The sequence below is a fragment of the Varroa destructor genome, unplaced genomic scaffold, assembly GCF_002443255.2.
Source record: "Varroa destructor unplaced genomic scaffold, Vdes_3.0 BEIS01000004.1, whole genome shotgun sequence".
NCBI classification, from domain to species: domain Eukaryota; kingdom Metazoa; phylum Arthropoda; class Arachnida; order Mesostigmata; family Varroidae; genus Varroa; species Varroa destructor.
The window spans coordinates 9,102,419-9,125,216 of record NW_019211457.1 but is presented as its reverse complement, the minus strand read 5'-3'; the positions used below and the strand labels follow the sequence as shown (position 1 = coordinate 9,125,216).

Below are 22,798 nucleotides of genomic sequence, written 5' to 3'. Positions count from 1 at the left end.
CTAGCAGTGTCTTCCTTGCTGTTTTTGTAACGTGCTCATAAGAGTAGTCGTTTCGGATAACGCCTGCTATCAAATTAGCAAATAAATCTATGATTCTATTCACCCGTTCGAGTCACACGCAGTGAGCTAACAGTCAGAGGTTCAAGTCTTAGTGTGACAGTAATTGTGTGCATATTGTATGCAGCCGTAATTAAAAAGACTAAACGAATTAACAGTCTTCAGTGCAAAGACCTTTTGAGTGAACTTCGTTTGTGCAGGATGAGCGGGGTCCTCCTTGAGATTCCTAGTTGCTCAGCAGGTTGTCCTTCGCGATCAAAAGCGATACTCTAGAAAAAGGCGAAAAAATGGGACAAATACGGAAAAACTTGAGGCAGCTTCAGTGTCGACCAAGATATATATTCGCTATATGTACAGCGTAAATAATCAGACCGAGCTCAAAGTTGTTTCGCTTATAGGATAATGCAGCTATTATGTAAGTCTTGTGATTTGGTTTTTTCCTTTCTTCTAAATCGATATTTATCACAAATTAATTATAATTGTAAAGAGGTGCTGTCCAAACGTATGCACCACATGTTCTTATCAAAAGTTCTCCAGCAGTGGCAGCTATGAAGACAACCCTGTTTTTGTGTAAATTGTAAAGTAAGTTTCTGCCTGGCAAAGTCATCGATTTATATTTGCGCCCGAATGTATTTTAATATTATTAAACCAGATTGACAGCATTTGTATTCAATGTCTATCGAATTAACAAAAAATAAGTTTAGATGACCACCGTATGCCACTGGGATCGAGCTATATAAAATATCGGTCTACGAAAGTGATGATTAAAGTATGTTTTGACTATCATCGATCGCCCCTCTTCGACACTGATGCAATGTACTATACATGTATGCGTTTGTAGCACGTTGCACCTGCTTAAAAGGCACAAATTTGATGTAGACACTGAGTCAACAAAATTGGCCGCTGATACTTCTGGCGCGACAGCCAACCAAAGGTACGCCTTCTTTGTTGTCCTTTTCCTCTCTCCCTCTTTGAATGGACCTACCTTTTTTCCGCAGACAAACGCGAAACAGAGCGTACGTTCGATGTGCGAACCAACAAACGTTCACGTTTGTTTATGGTGTCTTAGGGTACCTACATACCACAAAGCTTTCAGGATCAGTACGCTATGATCTATAGGTTATCCTAAGACTGAATACAGTTGGTTTCTAATTACACAAATGGATAGCTGGAAGAACAAACAACCTATACCATTTCTGGCAAGACAGCGCCGTAAGCCGGCAGTTTCGCAAGTTATTGCCACGAGCAGCCGTAGTGCGCGTAATAGATTCGTGTCTGAAGCTGTGCCCACTCACAATAAACCATCAAAAATGAATCATCCTTTATTTATCGACGTCCAGAGTAGCTATTCAAGACAGCTAGAAAGTATAGCCCAACCAGCAAACACGAGAAGGATCAAAAAAGCTTCTGAGCCGCCGCTTATCGATCAGGTCGACGTTCTGGGATCGATACCTCGTGTACAGAATGGCACTGAATTGAATTACAGGACAATTCCCCAGCCTAACAGGGTACATTGGGATCCTGCCATCGACAGGCGGTGTGATGCAGCCTGTAGTGGCTTGACCACCGCAGACGAGCCTGTTACTGAACTTGAAAAAGGTACGCGAGATAGGACTGCCTCAAGGTTCGCATCTAACGACTTAAATATAACTATAAACGAAGAGGTGACTACTGGGGGCAATGAAACTAATATTTCTATTAAATCGGCGTCTCTGAAAGCCTTTTTCCAGTCCAAAAATATTCGTATCCCTCACGGTTTTTCAGATGAGGTTCACCTAAACGACTGCGTTGTCCCTACGACGTGCGACGTGTGCCAGATATGCCCGCCCTGGACGAAGATTTGCATTCTGGAAATATGTATTCATAAAATCTGCGTCTACTGCTTTTATAACGTTTATATGCCTCACCAGCCCATAGCAAGGTGCCCCGTCGCCAACTGCACAACTGTGACTTCGTCTGTTGTTGACGTTAATCATAATTTTGACCAGCAATATCGCCATCACATCGACAGTAATAACGTAGCAAAAGGCCGCTCACCAGTGAACAACCAAGCTAACTTCTCGATACCACAGCAAAAACTGGTCGGGGAATCTTTTATTCAAGCTGGTAGGGACGGATAGGCTAAACTTGGTGCCTAAAGATAGCGTATTTTGGCTACGACCGTGCACCAAAGCTAGTTGTAAGTTATGTCTTGATCGACCGCTGTTTCTAAAATTTCCCACGGATATAGTACAATAGATTAAGTTGCCCCTGCCATTTGGGCTTAGGATATGCAGTACTGATGCTTGCGGTAAAACTATACCGGACTACTGCGAAGATATGAAGAATTCCATGATTTGTATTAGGTATCCACTCTACAACAAGCGCCCGCATTTTAGCATTGAACATACAATGGATACGATTATATTTAGCCTGTTTTAGGCCGCCTCATTAACCATATATTGGCCAAAATATACGCTATTTTTCCTGTCGAAAATTTCGTCAGTCAATACAACGAAGGTTAACAGCGTGACTCGAGTTGATTGTGCGAATGCTTTTGACCGTTTATGTGGTGACTACTTATTTTAGTGCACACTGCAGCCAATGTCAGTATTCTCTTTTTCGCTAGTGCGCCTTTAAACTGACTCTGTGGGGGTTAAAGGGTCTACATGCATAAGGGATCGTGACTTGACTTCCGGAAATCGGAGCAACTATGATAAAAAGCACCTTAAAACCAAACACATGCCAAGAATAGTAAAACGGGAACGGTACTCTGCGCTGACAGTAGCTGTCAGATTATACTTCTGGACATAAACGAAGAAGACGAACGGGAAGGATAAGAAGCATTTCTATACGAACAAGCTAATAGAACTGTAAATAAATTCCCCATACGTCGGGCCAAAAAGGTTTCTGGGTTTAATGTACATCTCTGAATGTACGCACATGATATTAAATTCAACTCTCAAAAGCATTTATCCAGTAAGGCTTCTTTATCAACGTTTTTTTTTACGTTAACACCTTTTACCATAATATGATATAACAATTATCGTATTTATTGCTTTGGCTTGATATTAGATGTTTACTATTGTTACTAAGTCAATGCACGCGCTATAGGCTATTAGGGAATTAACAGGCAAATCAAAGAATACGAAGGACATTAACTAGATACGTAGGTATGATGTAAAACAGGTAAATATTGACAGTGTTTGAAAAAATATATGAAATAAAAATACAGCATATATAGCCGGTGTCTGACCTGTCAGAGCTTTCCTCGTTTTGATGAGCACTAAAAAATGTACTTCGCTTTCCTTTGTTCGGTGGTTGAAGGCGAAAAACTACGGTGGTTAATACCAGTGCGACGGAAGCGCTACGCATGGCTGGTACTATAAACAGAACAATTTGTTTCGTTCGCTCGTATTTCGTATTAGTCGTACAAGTTCGTATCAGGAAATTGATATCGATATATCGTGTTCAAAACAAAAAAACGCTAATAAATGTACCTCAAATACAGTGCAATCTCTATGCACATTTACGAAAGTACTAGTTACTAAAATTATCTGCCTTATACAATACTGTTATGTTTATTCTAAATAAGCATAGCATTTATGTAAACTTGCTGTAAAGAGCTGTTTCAACCTGATACGGCAGTTTTATGGCAGGTAATGGTTATATGCGAAGTAATAAATGACTTTAATAGTTGTTTATATCACACGAATTGTGTCACTTGTGACGAATAGGGATAATAGTACAAACGTCAAATTTAATAGTGATTAATCTACGATGAATAATTTATTGACTTACTTTCGGCATCATAATTTTCGTTTCCATAGCCAACTATTATTATATTACCGTAGACAAAATATAGTAATACTGTATTAATTATCGTTGCAAGAAAGAAAAAGAAACACCATTAAGTAAAAAAGTGCTCAGTGGTTATTTTATCTATTCAGATAATCAGATATCTGCTCTGTTTTACAGCTATCAGGAAAGCTTTTTTTCGGTAAACCTCAAGCATGTATACCAAACACAAGCCCAATGCGATATTTTTCTTATCACACATCCACCATGGAATATGTTGAAGCATAGACCCCTGAATTAATCAGGCGTCTAACAACAGACGAGTGGTGGCAAATCGATGAAAACCATCCACCAGTTCAGGAGGGTCTGGCTATCTCATTTGTCCAAATTCCATACTAATTCATTGGCAACGAGCATAACTTCCGAAACTGATTAGAAGTAAACTGTAGTAACACTAAGAAACACCAAAACTTTCTCGATGCTACAGCTGTGTCTACTCGTAACACAAAAAAGAAATTAGTATCCCGTACATAGAATGAACACAAATAGATAATGAAGCAAATTTACACACCGATGTACAGAACGAATTGCTCTAAATTCGGCTCTGCACGTTTTATCGGTGTTTATCGGAACAGCCTGATAATCATACCATTCAGAATTAGTTATTTGTAACTATCCCATACCGACCTCTACCCCGGGTCCACTAAAAATAACCGCATACAGATTTGTTTCGCGTTTTACCCGGCAAAATGTTCCTCGAGCGTTTAATCCCATGCGATTCGTGTACCTCCTTAATCGAGAAGAATATGCGATTTCAAATGCAAGCCTGCCGCCACAATCTCTGTTCGGACTGCGTCCAGCGATGCCGGGAAATGCGTCGTTTCGGTGTAGTTATCCATCATAAATGCCCGGTTGAAGGCTGCGAAAAATTGGTCTCGGAAGAGGAAATACAGATGATGCAAAATTTTCGCCACAGTCCTGACATTGACACTTATAAAGATTCTCTTCAACTTGTCAAAGAGGAGTCGCATTGTGACCAATGTTACCAATCGATTAGGCCATATTACGGCGTATTCATAAGATCATGCTTCCATAAGATCTGTTTGAAATGCGTGCAGGTATCGACTGCACACAGGCAGTTCAGTTGCGCCAAATGTCCCGTCGAGGGATGCAAAGCCACGATTAGCTATCGAGAAATAGAATTGTTGGATACTGACAAATCCACTTTCGACGATACGATACCGTATTTGCGCTACAAAAAGCTCTTGTGGCAAGATCTTTGGCCTTGCAAGACAGCTGGGCCGTGTCGTGCGTGCGGTAAATTTCTAATGAACTTTGAAGGGGTTCTTTTAAAAATGTGTCAAAGACATAGAGTGTGTAAGAAATGTCTGTATCACACTGTTTTGGTATTCGATGTCAACCAAGGAGGCACACCATACTGTCCTGCACCGAATTGTCAGGCCGTGCTTCAACGACTTGAAGTGCTAGCACTTCGAAATGAAATCGAAGTTTGGCAAAGACGAGGAAATCATTATGTCTGGGAGCGTAAAGAAGTCGGTGAACCCGTTGAACTTCGGCAGATGGGTGAGGTACCTGTTGAGGTAATGACCTGTAATATGCAGTGCCATTCCTGTGAAAGACCCGTACAGGCCTTTAAAGGTATTGTTGTTAAACGATGTCGCCACAGCCTTTGCAAATTCTGTTTTCGATGTTGTGTTGGAAGACGGGAATGTATAGTACCTCGCTGCAACAGCCCAATTTATATGGGTGTGATTGAGGTCGTTGCTGCAAATCTTTAAATTTCATGAAAATAAACGGAGAATAGCTTAAATTGCTCACACGCAAAATCTTGACGAAAAGTCAGCCGCCGGATACGGTTTTCCTTGAAGTATGCGAGGACCTTGTGTATCAATTCAATCTACGTTTGGCTTTGATACTAAGCTACAATAACTCAATTAGTGAGTGACAATTTATATAGTTGTTATCCCTCTCGCTTAAGTAGCTTTTAGCACGATCAATGTGATCTTGTGGTATGAGCTATCGCTAAAACGAGAATCTGTTTACCTAAAGTTGAACTATTAAGCAATAATAACTATATGCGAAGCTGAAAATGATCTTGGCTGATTCTAGTATCCTACGAACTAAAAGAACCGATGCTTATTGCCATTCACGAAAAATTATATCAATTTCTCGTCGAACGAGATTTTCGTAAGCAACAAATAATGCCCACGTCTTGAAACAGCACTTTGACGAATAAACCCGTAAATTTCGGTGTTCTTTTTCAAACCACATCTATCTCTCAATTATAAATATGTTTCGTTACTGAAGTCTGCGGTGCAGTGTGTAACTGCACTGTGAGAACTGACCAATTCCAAATATTCAGACCGCTTTTCTCATGTTACTTCAAAGTTACCCAACTTAGTGTATGATCAATACAAGAGAGTTCTAGAACAGTCTTTGTTTTTATGATGTCAAGCTAAGAACATGGTAACTTGACCAAATTAAATACAATGTTGGTTTTTCTTCAACTTATTTATAATATCAGCATGGCTATATATTTACACGTTCAAGAAGCTTTCGTTGTTAAAACTCTCTCACTGTTCAGTACCTAGAGTATGGAAAGCAGACTTGCATACTAATTGCCAATTCGGTTCTGGCTTGTCTTGTTACATTGCTGTTCACTATAAACACAAGTATATTGGATTCGTCGTCCTTTTATTTCGGAGGAAGAATAATTGTCTTTTATCTTTACTCTTATAATGTACATACAATTTCTGATTTCTACACAGCTTCGAAGCGCTCGTCGAATCTAACTCTAACAACGAACCATCGTAGTTGAATACGTTTAAGTTGACGCTTTTGGAAGGACTTTACTCAATCCTCACTAGAACTACCTCACCAGTATCATCTTCGCTCTCACTATGGTTCAAATATTGCTGCAGTTTTGCGTCCTGTGTCCGTAACTCTTCAGGCTCGTCTTTGCCGTGTTGGTACTCTGCTACAAGTTCCATCACCTGATCTATTCGTGCCGAATCGCTGCATCCTTGTAGTGTCGCCTGCGCTGTCGGCTCCGTCTCGACATGGATATTGGACTCTTGCTGCTGCTGCGGGGCGTTTTTTTCCTGTGTTCGACCAACGTATGCTTTCGGAGGCGGTACGGAGGCAGTGAGTACCTCTGCTACCTATAATTGAGCGATCAATATTCGCATGATCAGTCGAATAGCGCAACTATGGCGGCAAATGTGTTCGGAACGCCAAATTAACCCAGTAATGAACGTGTATTTCAGAATGCTTATTAAAAAAAATTCAATTTATCGCTTCGTCTGCGAAAAAAGAGTCTACTGACCTTTTTGAGCAATGTTAGTGGAATCTGCAGAAGGTTTGATACTGCCGCAGCTCGACTGAGCAGTCCACCGATCGGTGCTATTGAGTTTTCGCCCGAAAATGAGGTACCGTCAACTGCCTCTGCTCCTTGCCCGCTAGCGGTGCTTGGGTTATCGAGGTTCGCAGTATCACTTGGTGGATTGTAGATGGCATCTGTATAGGCTTTAGGGTCCCATCCTGGAGGAGGTCGACCCTGACCTGACCAATATACGCGATCACTGGCGCGAATTTGGAGGTTGGCAATAGTTTCACCTGTAAAAAAACACAAAAATCAGTTTATATATATATATATATATATATATATTAGTATAATCAAGATAATTGAAGAAACAGGTGATCTTTTTTTAGGTATCTAAGCATAAAGTTAAAAAAATCTTAAGCCAAACATCCAATATAAAGTGTGGTGCCTATATCAGAGTTAAAAGCTAGGACAAAAACCTGCTATTTCAATTGTGTATATGGCGTTTTTGTAATACATCAATGTTGCGAGGCAGCTAGGAACACTTACACTGATGGAGTTATATTTTATAACATATATTAGAACTAACTGTTTGACGTTTGTGTAGTATTGTTATCTTCTATGAATAAACTACTTAGTTCGTTACATGTAATGCGGTCGTTTTTAGCACTTTCATAAATAGGCCTCACACACAAACGTACGTAACGAAATTCTTAGTGCCATCATTATGATCTGAGCGCTAAACTGCTTAGATACTACCTCCATTAATCATGTTACCTTTGTTGGCCAACAATCGTATCAACTCATCAATACAGTCGCCGTCCGGTCGATTTTTTGCCACGTCCAATCTCATCAAGAGTCGTTCAGTGAAGAATCGCAAAAGGGCGGCCATTAATTCAGTGCGTGGCGGTTCATAATCTTCAGTCGCTTGAACCATGTATCTGTAAATTGAGCATTGTGTAAACGCCACATGCAAATATCAAGACTTTAAGGCTTTCCCATGGAAGTATCTAAATGACGATGTTACTCAACGCAGTGTACGCCTATTGCTAGACTACTTTATAATAATACGAATAGAACGACTTTATGATAATAAAATGTATCCAAATCCAAAAACTGCAAAATGTGACACCACTCAGGCTTATTTTTTCCTTTTACCTTAATTCCACATTGTGCATGCCAGAAGCATGGCATGGTTTTTCGACTTATGTCAATCCGGTCTGTTTGGTTCATTTTCAACTAATACGATTTTCGGATATGCCTTGCCAGATAGCGTTATGAAAAAGAGCTTTGGCAGACCAGAAGTTCTTTTATAAAACGTTTATTAAATTAAAGTGCCCAGATCTACTTTCTTATGTTGCCTAATTTGAATATCATGTGAGACAAGAAAAAAGTTCGTGCGGTACCTGAAAAACAACAGTGTCAGACAACTCTCACTAAATGAAACTAATATAACTTGTTACTGTATATGCACGACGTGTGCGCTATATGTAAAACATAACGGGTAACCAACCTATACATATTGGCTAGCGTAAAATTCATCGCGTTCTGCCGCGTATTTCCAGCGTGGCTGGTGCTGGGCCCGCCGCTAGACGGCATTCCAGTCGTTGACCCTTTTTCATTTTCATCCGTCCAAATGTTACTGTTCCCGTTACTGATCTGATCAGCTTTGTTAATGAATGCTCGAACGAGAGGCGCACTATTCGGAGGATGTGAAATATTCTTTCGCCGTTGCTCTTTCGAGATCACCATGGACCATCGCATGAGGGCTACAATATCTGCTGGGGCATATCTGGGGTCTCGGCGAGACTTCCGTTGGTTCTTCAGACGTGATCTGGATGGTTCGCATAGTACAAATTTACAACACGCAAGGATACACCACAAGGCTCTAGATTAGCTTCTTTTTTTATATATCGTTTATTTCTGCGATACATACATTTTAGAAACCTTCTTGCTAGTTGACAAAACACGCCGTTTCGCTAACGTCTTTAAGTGTCCCTCACACTGATTGGGAAAATTCAGTTGAAATTCAATATTTAAATATACTCAGTTCACACATCAACTAATATTTGTCTGATCGTAGAAATATATATATATGATTTAGATTAAAGGATGTCTATAAAAATCATTTGGAAAATCGTTTGATGAATGTATATTTCTCAAAAATATTTTGTGTCAATTTCTCTAGGACAGAGTAAGCTCATTATTTTTAACAGCTTCAACAAAATATTTGCTTATCGAGCAGCCAACACGGCTAAACGCAATGTCCCTAATAAATTAGTATTGTTGTATGTAGAATATTCTTCTACAATTTTGGCTGACTCATACTGTACACTCCATAGATATCTCCGAATTCGCTCCGGATCCTCTTTGATTTCATCCTGAAGTACAGTAGGAATCTGGTCTACGGGTACCCTACTGTGCAGTAAAGATATAAGGCGCTGCTTCGACTTGTTGGACAAATGGGCCCATCCACGAACTTTACCTGAAGGATATAGCAGACGTTGTCTTTACACGTTGTTTCTATAGTTACTGTGCTCGAGAAGACTTCAATCTGAAGGTTCAGAGCTCTATATGTAATGCCGAAAGTTTAACTTGTACTAAACGCCATTAAAGCGTATACCGTACTTTATGTACACGAATCAAAGCAAAAGGTATTAAACCCTAAACGAAGAGCCTATGCAACTTATTAACTTAAATTAGCACAATGCGTAAAATTACCAACATCGGAGCATCACGACACTCACCTACCGCTTGGCTAATATCTGATTCCAACTACGAATCCTAAGAACTCCAAATATATCCATTGAAGAGACACATTGTAATACATCGTTTCATTAGCATCATTTTATAAATTACTTAAATGACTAAACACTACGCATATAACGACGGTATTCTAGATTTATAAAATAGCTCCAGCACGGCTCAATTGACAGAACTTGAAAGGACTCACGAGGAGGAGGCAGTTCGAACCACTGAAGCCGAGATTTGGACTTGGCAGACTTCATCTTTATGATTTCGCAGTTTCTGCAAGCGATAAATAAAATAATAAGAGGACAGACTTGAGAGAGCGAACTAGACGAACTTATCACCGTGTTTAAAATTACATGATAAAAAATACGTTTTATCCACCAAACGTTTTTTACAATGCAGGCCAACATCTCCTGAAACGAAATTTTGACGGTTTCTTCTTACTGTATTAAATCCTATGTCCCAAATTACACGTTTCCGACTTACAGTGCAAAAAAAGCAATATCGTCTGTGAAAAGGATCGCATTATTAAACGCATAAATGAGTAAAGCAAATCTATTTAAACCGCAGTTCATTTGATTTCGTAATCATTGAAATTCACATAACGCTACGCTTGAATATACAATGGATACGCAAGAATACAGACATTGTGAAAATTACTGAAGAAGCCGCATAACCAATGGCCGCAATTCGTGACTATATCTGCGTCCAAAAACGTTTAGCCGACACGCAAACACAACTTATTTGCGAAAGAAGCGCGAGATTAGGCAATAATCATATATATTCGTTCCAGGCGAATCCATACAGCTCAAAATTTAGATAAAGCTCTAACAGTATCAAGAAGAAAAATAAGCTCAAACTACATAAGAATATCCGCCTTGACAAATGTCGACTGAAAGAACACCGCAGTATTTCTTGTCCAAAATAACACATTCTTTTCAAACACTTGAATATATGAAGCAAATTTCAAAACTGTGATCAGGCAAACAGACGATGTTTAGTTGCATAGCTCCTGAAGTTCTTTTAGTAAATACTTTTCTCTGTACATAAAGGTCATAATCAATAATAATTCACTAGGTCGTATACATTTCCCTGGGCGAACTCTTTAAACAAGTGTGTCGTTTTTGTTCGAAAGGAAAGCGCGCTTTGTGACGCTAATGCTATGTCCAGGAGCCGGCGAGGTAATGCAATGGAATCAGACAGCTGATTTCTGCGCTGATAAACACATTACGCTCAGCGAATAAGAAAATCTTCACTGGAGCCATTGGGAGTGAGTTGAAACCTAATTCATTTTGGCGTCGATTTACTCTAAAGTAGTTCTGAATATCAGTCGGACGGTGTATCCGAAGTCTCAACAACAGCTTACGAACAAGACGAAGCTTCATATGTAAACCACAATATTTGAGTGCGCACCGAATCTGACGTTGTGTCCACTGAACTCTGTGAAGTCGGATGGTGCTTTCGTAAAGAGGTGCAGAAAATTAAATATAATGTAGATTCCTGGAGTTATAGTGTAATGAACATCGAATCGTAATGTGTGCAAAATACTACTATTAAGGTAGAAACTAGATAAGGCTTTATTACGGCGCTCATATTTCCTCTCGCCAGCCTGTGTCAGCTTTGGTTAGTTGCATTGCACCCTCAAAATTTCGTCTCGCCGCGAAAGAACTGGTACCTCCCCCCGGCCAATGGCCACGGAGGCCCTTCAGGTTCGTTTATTTTTAGGAAAACTTTCAAATATTTGTACACAACTCTTGATTTGGAAATAAATAAGTAAATATAGGCTACTTAGTAAAGAAAAAAAATCAATATAGAGCATGCGCTTGACAAATTTGAACAAGTTGAAGAGAAAATAAGGCTCTGTATGTGGGATACATTAGCTTTCTTGCTATCTTGTATATACTGCGAATGTGTTCTAATAAAAAGGTAATGGTTGTGTCACACTGTCGGCAAGTTTTGTAAATGATAATCCAGAAGTTCTTTAGTATTCATAGGAGCATCATCGCAAAGAACGGTGGTTTTTTGTCGTTATTTTAACCTGTTTTTCTTATGGTAAGTTACGTGAAATAGTGTTTTCACTTTACTTCAAGCTGTCCGCAGCAGTTACGTTTATTAATTTTTTTACACCAATTTTACTCCACGCTCGGTTTCCAGAAGATGATAGACCACGAATTGAACGTACGGAACCTAATGGTCGTTAAAGTCAACATCGAGCAAAAGATTAATATACTTGGTGGAGTGTTATCCACGAATGGGGTGGGTATGACGGAGCCTTTAGTCGACAGAGATGGATACCCTCGTAATGATATCGACGTATACCAGGTGTGTTTTTCATTCAGTTTGAACGCCTTCGTTTGCACTTATGTGAAGGGAATATACTTTTTTTATTTGCATTTTTTAATTAATTTTTAATTTGCAGCGAGATTTTAATAACGTTTCACGATAGTTCAAATAATCAGCTGTGTTTTGCTCAAATATAAATTAACTAATAGAAGAGGCACTTGATCGATTCCCATAGTCTACTAGCTTATTCCGTGTTAAGCCTATTCTATTTAAGACTATAACTCTGATTGATGCTTTTAGGTTCGCAAGGCACGGCACGATATTATTTGTTTGCAGAATGACCTTAAGGAAGTAACGAGAAAAATCGAGGAAGGCTTGCATCGGCTGCATGCAGAGCGTGCGGAGGTAGGAAATTGTATTGAAAAGCAGATACGATGTATTTGTAAAAGATTAAAGTATTAGAGGATGCTAAAAAAATTAGAAAATTAGAGAAGGATACCATTTTCCCTGATCTTTCGAAATGAGGGAGAGTTAGCCTTGCAGACACTTCTAGAATTTAAATTTATGTTTTAGCCCTGATCATACCGTTTGTTTGTAACATGACCAACAATCTTTTCGGCCATTTTGACAAAAGAACAATTCCTTTAATATGGCAGTTTATTCACCGAAATCAAAAGAAGCTGGAACTACCTATGTATGTATGCTGTACGTTGTCTGGGTTTTTGCAGTCTGGGGCGACCAGTACGAGCGAAACCGATGCCGAAACTCGGCGACTGAAAGCGTTCGCCCGAATATCGTCCGTTGAACGGGGATCACCAGCCGATCAAGCTGGGCTTCGATCAGAAGATCTCATCACGAACTTCGGCAGTATTCACATTGACAACTTTAATGGTAGGAACCTTTACGTTATAAACTTCTTCTGCCTTTGTGTTCCAGTTATAGTTTGAGCAGATAGTCTAAAACGCAAAAGTCTCGCGCATTTTGTACGCGGATTTCGTTAACGATTAATTAACGTGAATTTTTTCTAGGCCATTGGTAAGCCTGATTATTTATAGTATGAGCTTTTCAAACAAATAAATGCATTGTGAGTGCGCTTATCAGGACATGTGTAAAAAAACTATTGCTTCGTATTTGTTTAACTAACATCATAATACACTGGAATTAGCTGACTTGCCTAATAAACATTCTTTTCCTACCGGCAAACTTCATTCCTCAGTAATTTAGGAGACAGAGCATGTAGATATTTTTCTCTTCTCGATCAGCGTAGCCTTGTTTTATCTTTTAAGGTGATTTGAGGTAGATTAGTGATCATCTTATATTAGAAATACACTGAGTAGCAGTTTCGATCGTAAATATGATCAATGACCATCTCTTCAAAAGTAAAGGTTGTTGAAACCCGTTTAATGTATATGGTCGCTATTTCAGGAATGATGTCCATCGCGGGATTGGTACAGAACTCTATCGGCAAAGCGCTTAAGATTCGACTTCTCCGAGGTCTTTCCCTTGCGCAGTACGACATTTTGTTAGTTCCGAAAAGCTGGAGCGGTCAGGGTGTACTTGGTTGTAAAATCGTTCCCCTATAGGAATTCCAGACCGATTCCCAAAATAGTACAACATCTTTCGACAATACACTTATATCTGTCTAAACCCTCAAAAGAGTAACGACAGAACTAAAGCTGAACGGTAAAGGAAAACTTATACAGAACCGAAAAGAAATAAAATGTTGTCGTACTTCGGTATTATTATCGCCATGTAATATTATGAGCATCGTGTGCGCTTGTGTGTTTGTGCATGAAAATAAACATGTTTATTTAAGAAAATCTTTCTGGAAAAATTTCTTATAAGAAAATATATAACTAGTTATTTAGAGCTAGACCCGAAGTGCTTCTGCCCTAAAGTCCTATATAAGTACAAGTTTAGCTTAGGCCCTTTCGGATGGAGGAACTTGAAGGAGGAAATGCTTGAAATGAAAAAAAGCGTGAGACAATAGGTTCTTCCCGTCTGATATTAAGGACTTCGTACTCAAGCCCTTAGCTGTGGCTGTGTAGTAAGTTTTTGCTTATTATTACCGAGGGCATGCAAAAGTAGTCATCAGGAGGCAAGGTGTTTTTAACGAGATTTTTCTTTATGCAATACTGGATCAGTTAAGTCCATATATCCGTTTTAAATATTCTCGCTTCCAATTAATCAATTTCTTCAGTTTTCTTATGAAGCTCAATATAAATACGCAGATTTATCTGTCAATATACCATGTGATTTGTACGTTAAGCTCCCTCACACGGCAAAACGTAGCAGTGTAAAATAGTGTGCCAACATGGCCTGTACTACGAATAGTAGAAAAAGGTCCGCACAATACAACATCTTCCTGAGCCGTACAAGCTAGTAAACCTAAATGTAATGTTCATGGAGAAGTAAAGCGACCTGATATTATATTATCTACCATTGAGCTTTGCACTAAACTGCATTGAAATGAATATAAAATTGAAAATAAGAACATTTTATTATTATAGTGGGCTATATGATATTCGTAGCAGATTTATTGTACAGAGTAACAACTTTGATGATCTTCGACATTATATACGCTTTGCTCAAAATTATTCTACGCAAGACATATATATTCCCTGATGGTTGTTCAACGCCTCACTGAATAGTTAACGCTAGTTCTCAATAAAGGTTTACACAACAACAGTATTAGCATATACGCTAACTTCTACAACTATTTTATTATCGGTAGCTTAATTTGTTCTTCTGGTGACGCATCATCGGGTCTTTGAGTTTAACCGCTAGTTCTTTCCGGGCAAGCAGGCGCTGCTCGACCTTCTGGTCACGGGCCTATAATATTGATAAAATGGAAATAATGATGTGGTCATGATAAAACAATTTTTTTTTGTTACTATTTTTATGATCCTTATAATTATTTATGTACTACAATCGCGAATAACGCATAATGTTAAATCGGTTAGTAGAGTATGCATTAAAAATTTTTTAAATGTAAAGCAAGCAGTTTAACGAAATAGCAGCAAGTTATTGTTGAAGAAAATACAAAAAGTTTAGGTATAAATTACGATTTTAATTTGTACGAACTCTTACAAAAACATGTTAACATATCATTAATACTGTTTCCACTTTTATATTTACTATGAGAAAATGACCTACGAAACCTATAAAAATAAAGGTTAACACACTCGCCAATAAAAATGCAGTTTCCTTACCTTCATACGGGCTTGCATTGTCGTAATCGCGTTGGCCCAGCCGAGAGCTTTGTACTTTTCGAAAACAACTAAGTGTTGCCCATTCGTCGAAGCAGTTTCGTGCGAATAGCGTTGACGATAATACCTATATAGTCGGAAAAAAGATTCAAATTCGTAAAAAATGAATAATTGTGTGAGAAAAAATTATATATCATACTCATTACTGTAGCAATGTGTATGAAGTGTAACTGGCTTTTCTAAATACCTTACACAAGCCAATTGTGTTCAATTAATTTACGTCATACTTGAACTGACCAAATGCTAAAACTTTAATTTACCAGCGGCAGAAAAAATTACACATGATTTCAGCACACTTAATACACGTCCTGTGAATCTTTAAATAACCTCACATCATACCTCATGAGCGCTCGATGACCAATATATGCGCCCGATGGCAATTGAAGCGTCCAGTCATCATTTTCATACAGTATCTCCGGATCAAATTCCTCATCGGGATCAGCGCCATCAGGGTGAGTTGAACTATAGTCATAGAAATTCGAATATTCTAGTGGCGAATCCAAGGAGATGCTCGTGTGTCCTAGGTCGATCATGTGTTGCTGGACCGCTAGTATCGATCGGAACGGCGTCTTCTCATCGTTGTCACAAAGCAGGCATACTTTTAATTCGCCGATCTTGTAACCTAAAGTACCGGTGAAAACGAACAAAGGTGAAAGGTAAAACGCCTAACCAAATATAAAAACAGTTCTGAAAAATGAAAATTACGTACATCATGTCAGTTTGCAGAGGAGAGATCAAGAGAGACTTCTTTCCCGAGTAATTTTAGGTAGAACGTACCGAGCTTTAGTGAGGAGGTTACTGTTAGTTGTTTTAGATGCCACTGAAATGAACATAGTCGTGCTTTGTGCCCTTACCAAGATAGATGAGAAGTCCTTCGGGGTTTATCAGATACTCAGCGTCTGGAACGAAGAATGAGTGACTGATTGCCATATGTTCTATGTTTTTCTCCATATTTTTTGACACCTGTAATATAAAACATTTGTTAGACGAAGTCAATCGAAGCGACTAAATCAGGTGACCAAATATATTCAGGTGGTTTAATCAATCCGTTGAGTATCTCCTAAACGTACACGTTCAAGACATAATAATAATAAAAAGTAAAAAAAAGAAAAAAAAATAATAAAAAGTATCATGACGCATTCTTGTGATTTATTCAATTCGTGCTTCATAATCTTCCGCAATCGTATCCATACCGTATACTTACCTTGTTACAGAACAGGCATACATGGATTGGAATACAGTCAGTTAATTCGGGTTCAGGTGGCAACAACTCTGGCGAAGACGAATTCTATCGCAAGAAAGAGAACATTAACCGAAATATTGCCATGAGCAAATTAGAAAAAGAAAAACATAGCCTTATAATAAATATCTCTACAGTACCAAAGCACAGCTTGATATTAAAATGTCTCTTTGTGAAGCCGGAATGTTGGTTCGTCCAGTACATTTTCGATCTCCGCACAGGTGCTTTTACAAAGCTTGCGTAAGCTACTGAAAAAGAACGATGCAGGATCCAGTCTAAAAAGAACGGTGAAGTTCAGTTGTATATTTTCTAAAATCTTGCGTATATAGTAATCGAACATGGCAACAATTTACTTAGGCTAGAAACACTGCTAAGCTTAAATCTAATAATTCCATAAGTTATGCCTTTCCACCTCGGACTCTCGCTCGTTAAGCGAAGCTAAGTACGGCTCTTATCCGCACTTCCTAGGTTTGCGTTGAGAAAATACGTTTTCAATTAACTCACAGCATTGAGCTTTGCTCTCCTACCAGCAACAAACTGGAATGCTATAATTTACCATCATCTTTTTATCGGCAAATTATCACCTGTTCTCCATCGATTTCTTCATATGACTCATTCTCTTCGACGTCGTCGATATCTTCCCAGTCTTCCTCGTTATCAGCCGAAATAGAACTGAATTGCTTGGCGGGGTCTATCCGTTCGGTAACCGGCGTACGAATTCGTAGAGGCACGTTTCGATAGGTTCGCCGGCCCGAATCCTCAGACGCATCGCTCTCAGTTAAAACAAAAGCTTTCTTTACCTCCTATGAAAATATAAAGATATTCCGAATATATTGAAACCATTTAATAACATGAAGGAGTAATTCAATTTTATATTAGGCTTTATGATTATAGTATGATAATTATAGAGAAAATGACAGTTACAAGCATGTCTACTGCTTACCTTTCGATGAGCTTTGGAATTAAGGTGATTTTTCAAAGTTTGCACGCTATTGAATGATTTTTTGCAATCGGGGCAATGGGCACGCTCATTAGTAGTGGTCTGGTTAAACTTTTGTGAAGCGGCTACCTTGGCGATGAAATCCTCGGCGGTTACCGATGGTAATGCTGCACTCTTTCTTTTGAGATTGTACCTGACCAACAAAAATTAATATATTGGTGTGCTATTTTTATAGTTCTACGATCCGAAGTAACTGAACTGAGAACATATAAAGTTTGGAGACTTGACACAACACTTTTTACTGTATTGGATTATTGAGTATTTCGTACATATTGTAGCTCAATGCTCGACTGAACCTAAGTGTCCTATTCAAACGTTTTGGAACCTCACACAGTATATTTAACCAGCGTAAATATTGCTGCACCATAAGGTTATAATGTATTCGGAAGTCTTCTCTTTATCATGGTCCAATTCTCTAATGGCAATATTGCTACTAAGAGGTATTAGTCCTTAAAAAATATGGTCTTCTTGTATAGTCTTAAATATAGTCGTAAGGACTAGATTTGTCTTAACTATTAAAAGATTAACAAAACCTACATAACTTTTTGTAAAAATGTATCCATGCATACTGCCAAAATTAATAATATTCTCAATACATTAGTCGAATTACAGAGGTCTGGAAAAGTGTTTAGTGGTTTGTAGTATATTTACGTACTGCTTTTTAAGGGCGCAACAATGATACAAAGAAACTAGTGTTGCACCAATACTCTTTCGTGCTACTGTATGAGACGGTTCACAGGTTAAACTAGAACTGTTTTGCGTTAAAAAGTGATTGTTACATATTTAACTGACATCGAAATCACCAACGGCGATGTACAAAAAACCTGCAAGATCTATCCATGTTATTTCTCATATCATAAAGGGTTAATATTGATGCCAACTGCTGTACGCTATCACGACCCACTGTCGTCACTGGAATCATTGAATACATTAATAAAATAGATGTCTGTCAACATATTTTTTCTTCGTTTCGAAATCCTTTCGGCGCTTTTGGTGCAACGGCTTAATCCAATAGTTTTGGCACACCTTTCGCCGCTTGCAGTCAGCTTACTTGAGGTCTTTAAACTTATGCCGTTTACTAACCGGTGCCAATCGCATCGATAATGGTTTCTTTGAAGTTCACCGGAGGTGAATATGAGTTTGCACGTCAAACACGTAAATTGCGATCCGACCTGGGCCATGGCTATTCGGTAATTCCGCCACGATAATACCTATTTTCGCTTCACCACGATGTTCTGTGCTTCTGTATCACTCCGCGCTCAACTCTAAAGTGTAAAAGAGTATATTAGGAGTTAGGAGAACATGATTTCGGTACAAGAAGTTATGACTGACAGTATTACCAAGTGTTCGCTTAAGATGCTCGAATGATTATAATATACTCAGGAAGCCGCTTAAGCGACATCCATGTGTGATCTAGATGATGGGCACCTAGACAGCGCTATTTTGAAAAGTCAGTTGAAGCTAAGCCATGATTTATAATAGGAGCCCGCCAAATTTATAATGCGTCGCATATGTTTGTCTCTGCTTTGGACTGTTTAGAATATGACATAAAAAAAGACGTTTGAACGATGCGTGAATTTCATAGACATTGCTGAGATTGAAGAAAATAGCTTATGATTAGCCGACTTCAACTAAATCAAGTATGTTTAAAAATCACTAGTTTTCTTTTTCAAATCGAGACCTTATTGAACATTCGAATTTTACGTTGATTCATCAAAACATTGTAATTGCAGCGAGTGCTTTTATTAGATGCACCAGAATGGAAAGTTTAAAAGAAGCTCTTGCCGCTCAATTTGAGAAGGCTATTAGTGATATCCGGGCACTAGCCGAGGGTTCCAATGAAAAGATGGAGTCTATATCGCAATTTGTCGAAATGGATTATCAATTAAAGGTAAGAAAAGACTTACTAAATTTGATTTTCGTTTACATTTCCAGATAATAATTAATGTTAATTTAAGACAAAATATCGAGCGAGCTCGGAATGGGATGGATAAACAATACTTCTTTAAAAAAATGTGGAAGTGCATTCATGCTAATTTTTGAATAAGCCTATCCACTATTTATGAGGTTTATTAATCTAATACTAAGTATTTTTTATTGTCAGAAACTATGTTGGTACAACAATATATGCTTATGTCTATATAATTCATAATTTTCTGTCAAAATATATGTATTATGTAGACATATTGATTACTTGCTATACAAAAAAAGCAAATGCCTGTGAGTGAGTAAGATGATTATTTTTTGATATATATATATGCACAAGAACCAGGACTTTTAAATGTAATTAAATACTTGTTGGTAACGTAGTATACAGTATTTTTCTATAAATATTTGTACAAGTAAATCCGGCAGATCTTGAAATCAAATGTAATGAAAGATGGATAAACACATTAAGTTAAATAAAATCTGATAAACCTTATGTTGGGGAAATAAAAATTCATAAATTAATCTACGTCGATATGTTTTATGATACAGAAAAAAGACATTTTTCTGTAAATAAAACAACCAAGATAAGGAGATTTTTAGCCAACTAAAAATACGATGATCTACAATTTCAGATGCTCCGAAACAACAATGAAGGGGGTGAAGTTCGTTCGGCAATGATCCAGAGGGAACTGGACTCTCTTCAGGCTAAAGTGCAATTCATTAAACAGCATGTCAAAGTCGCATCATTTGATAATGATACACCTAAGAGTATTGATTGATAATTTCAATGACCTCTTGCTATTTGTCAGTTCCGATGCAGGTTTGAGCAGTGTTAGGACTCTTGTATTCAATTAGCAAATGCGTTGCTGATTCATGTTATCTTATGCTTAAAGGGTAAACGATAATAAACGAACGCTTTTAATTAACAACAAGCGTGTTCCAATTACCTATTTAACAACAAGGTGCAAACGTTTTCACAAGCGTTCCTGAACTAATAGAACCCGGGCATAATCAAACAACGGTCGTCTTTTGTGAGCTTTTCGATATTGTCTTATATACTATTTGTCTAATAAATCGTTTTATCTTCTCTCAGCTTTTGTACCGCAGGCATTGGCACCCTCACTTTGATAATGCCACCATTCGAAAAGAATCGTCCCGCGGCATGTATGATAAACGAAATTGATTTTAATTTAGCGGCTGGTAGAATAGCTACTTCAGAGAACTTTCACCAGTGCTAATACAATTTAGCTCATGTGAACATTCCTAAAGCATAATAGAGGACGCAGAGGAAATAATTTTCACAAGAATCGACTAAAAATGCCGTTTTATCAAGAACCCTGTAAAGTCCTTTTGTACAGTTCTGCGCAAATATTTTAAAGAACTAAGCCCGTGCCTGTTGTCTTGCTTTTGGAGCATTCACAGAGGGTCCGTCGGAAAAAGTCGTAAGTGCGGTAGGTGACCGCTTTCCTTTTAGTTTCTTTAAAACGTTTTTCTTGCAGAAGCTTGTTCAGTAACTCCTTGCGGCCGAAACTAGGTGAGTTAGACTGTGTGTAGTTCGACCGAGACGGCACCACTTGTCTTGCTGCTTTACATCGCTGAGGTTATTTAAAGTGAGGCTTAATAAACATACTATTTTCCAAAGGATACTCGTATTTCCGATCTGCTTCGTTCATTCTGTTGAGAAGCTAAACAAAACTGCCTGACATGATATTTTGTTGAAAGTGTCCGATTGATGTAAAAAAAATCCCCAAGAGTGTATTTTTTGTTTTTAGCTTGTAAAGAAAGCACTGTTCTGATTGACTCAGTGTTCAAAACGTAAGATAAAATTTGCTGCTTTTAGTACAATATTGATACTGTGTGTGTTCGGCAAATTCGTCTGCAGTTTGAAATAGCTAAATGCAGAATGCACAACGCTGTAATAAGTACTTGCTTTCTTTGAACCCATTGATGTTTACGCGTTGCTTTGAAAGTTTACAGAACATCTCAAAGTAAGGGAGCCTTTTTATCGATGTTATTTTACCGATGTTTTTCAGATTTACACATCTTATTAACCTCGTTAAGATCACTATATCTTGCCGAGAAATTAACGAAACTGGTTTATGAACAAAAGTTCAAATATTTCTATGAAAACCTAGTAAAGCCTTAGCTTGTAACGTAATAGACTCGTGCCGAGTATGTTTTTCCCTTAGTTTTCGTTGAAATATAGAGCCCATAATTTTGCCAGACGTTTCCTTCGCCATGAGACGCTGAAAGTTCCCTTGCCCGTTCCAATGACTTTCCCGGTTGGATTGTCCGGCAGCTGATTTTCAGTGAAGTAACACAGTCGTTCAATCACGCCTATTCAGAATTGTTTTTCTGTTCGGAAAGACACCGATCAAATAAGACGCGCGATTCAGTAAAACGATTTGCGAGTTTACTTTGTTACTGTAATAGTTCACTAAAGTGACAGCGTGTTTTGCCAGTCCGGTTTAAATTAGGCTAGAGACAAAATAACAGCTTAACTTTAGAAGAGCTGTAATCGTAATCTTCAATTCTTTTCGTAGTATTTCAAATTGGAAATCCACAAAACACGATGGCCAGCAATAAAATAATATCATAAACTGAAAAATTGTATGACGTTCGCGGTACCAATATACAACGATAACTACAGAGATGAATTGATTGATGTGATGGAACAAAATTAATTTCGCTCGAGTCTGTCGACTGGCCAGACAATAGCGGACGCGCTATGGGATCGAATGGGATGAGTTAAATGTAATCAGCACAACTTTATTGTAATACCCCAAAAAGTTTCTATATCCTGACATATAATGTGCACAATACCGGATTAATCAACGTAAAAACAGCTAGGCGTGGAATATGACCAGCTACAAGCGATCAATTATTATTCAGTAGTTACTTGCACTGGATTATTCTATCTCAATTAAAGATAACGTTACAACGAAACACCACAGATGATATTACAAACTTCAACTGGCAAAAGGCAGTGATGATAGATGCTTGTGAAAAACGAAGGAGATACGAAGTCTTTGACGAACTCTCGCTGGACGAAGTTAGCTACATAGGCTTCAAGGATTTCGATTCGTCAAAACTGAAGGATCAAACCGAAAGATCAGGAAACGTCGGACTTTCTAACACATCTCTGCTGA

The 22,798-nt window shown here is 38.3% G+C and overlaps 4 protein-coding genes across 8 annotated transcripts; 2 read left to right on the top strand and 2 right to left on the bottom strand.

Annotated features, from left to right (window-relative positions):
• The first annotated feature begins 1,005 nt into the window (after nt 1-1,005).
• LOC111249436 (uncharacterized) lies at nt 1,006-3,573 on the top strand. 3 transcript variants are annotated; one of them, XM_086987217.1, is made up of 2 exons: nt 1,006-1,656; nt 3,364-3,573. In XM_086987217.1, exons 1-2 carry the CDS (start codon nt 1,218-1,220, stop codon nt 3,423-3,425), a joined length of 501 nt encoding a protein of 166 aa, XP_086843343.1. In that variant the 5' UTR covers nt 1,006-1,217; the 3' UTR covers nt 3,426-3,573. The 3 variants fall into 3 exon arrangements, 2 of the variants coding, with proteins under 2 accessions (XP_086843343.1, XP_022659039.1); XR_015326484.1 differs by having other exon boundaries at nt 1,018-2,236; XM_022803304.2 differs by having other exon boundaries at nt 1,019-1,656; nt 1,822-3,573.
• A 2,778-nt stretch (nt 3,574-6,351) lies between these two features.
• On the bottom strand, nt 6,352-11,033 carry LOC111250141 (uncharacterized). The gene is made up of 7 exons (XM_086987215.1): nt 11,015-11,033; nt 10,131-10,204; nt 9,506-9,662; nt 8,691-9,011; nt 7,955-8,118; nt 7,181-7,470; nt 6,352-7,016 (listed from the first exon to the last, which is right to left on the bottom strand). The coding sequence occupies exons 2-7, from the start codon at nt 10,183-10,185 to the stop codon at nt 6,705-6,707; spliced, it is 1,299 nt and encodes a 432-aa protein (XP_086843341.1). The 5' UTR covers nt 10,186-10,204; nt 11,015-11,033; the 3' UTR covers nt 6,352-6,704.
• Nucleotides 10,577-14,031, top strand: LOC111249196 (26S proteasome non-ATPase regulatory subunit 9). Of its 3 annotated transcripts, none has more exons than XM_022802752.2 (5): nt 10,577-11,198; nt 12,083-12,250; nt 12,512-12,616; nt 12,940-13,102; nt 13,637-14,031. In XM_022802752.2, exons 2-5 carry the CDS (start codon nt 12,086-12,088, stop codon nt 13,792-13,794), a joined length of 591 nt encoding a protein of 196 aa, XP_022658487.1. In that variant the 5' UTR covers nt 10,577-11,198; nt 12,083-12,085; the 3' UTR covers nt 13,795-14,031. The 3 variants fall into 3 exon arrangements, with proteins under 3 accessions (XP_022658487.1, XP_022658486.1, XP_022658485.1); XM_022802751.2 differs by having other exon boundaries at nt 11,120-11,637; nt 12,086-12,250; XM_022802750.2 differs by having other exon boundaries at nt 11,121-11,637.
• A 661-nt stretch (nt 14,032-14,692) lies between these two features.
• Nucleotides 14,693-19,111, bottom strand: LOC111248693 (cytoplasmic 60S subunit biogenesis factor ZNF622). The gene is made up of 8 exons (XM_022801456.2): nt 18,804-19,111; nt 17,664-17,853; nt 17,305-17,523; nt 16,685-16,768; nt 16,335-16,443; nt 15,820-16,102; nt 15,424-15,547; nt 14,693-15,043 (listed from the first exon to the last, which is right to left on the bottom strand). The coding sequence occupies exons 1-8, from the start codon at nt 18,899-18,901 to the stop codon at nt 14,936-14,938; spliced, it is 1,215 nt and encodes a 404-aa protein (XP_022657191.1). The 5' UTR covers nt 18,902-19,111; the 3' UTR covers nt 14,693-14,935.
• Between the last annotated feature and the right edge of the window lie 3,687 nt (nt 19,112-22,798).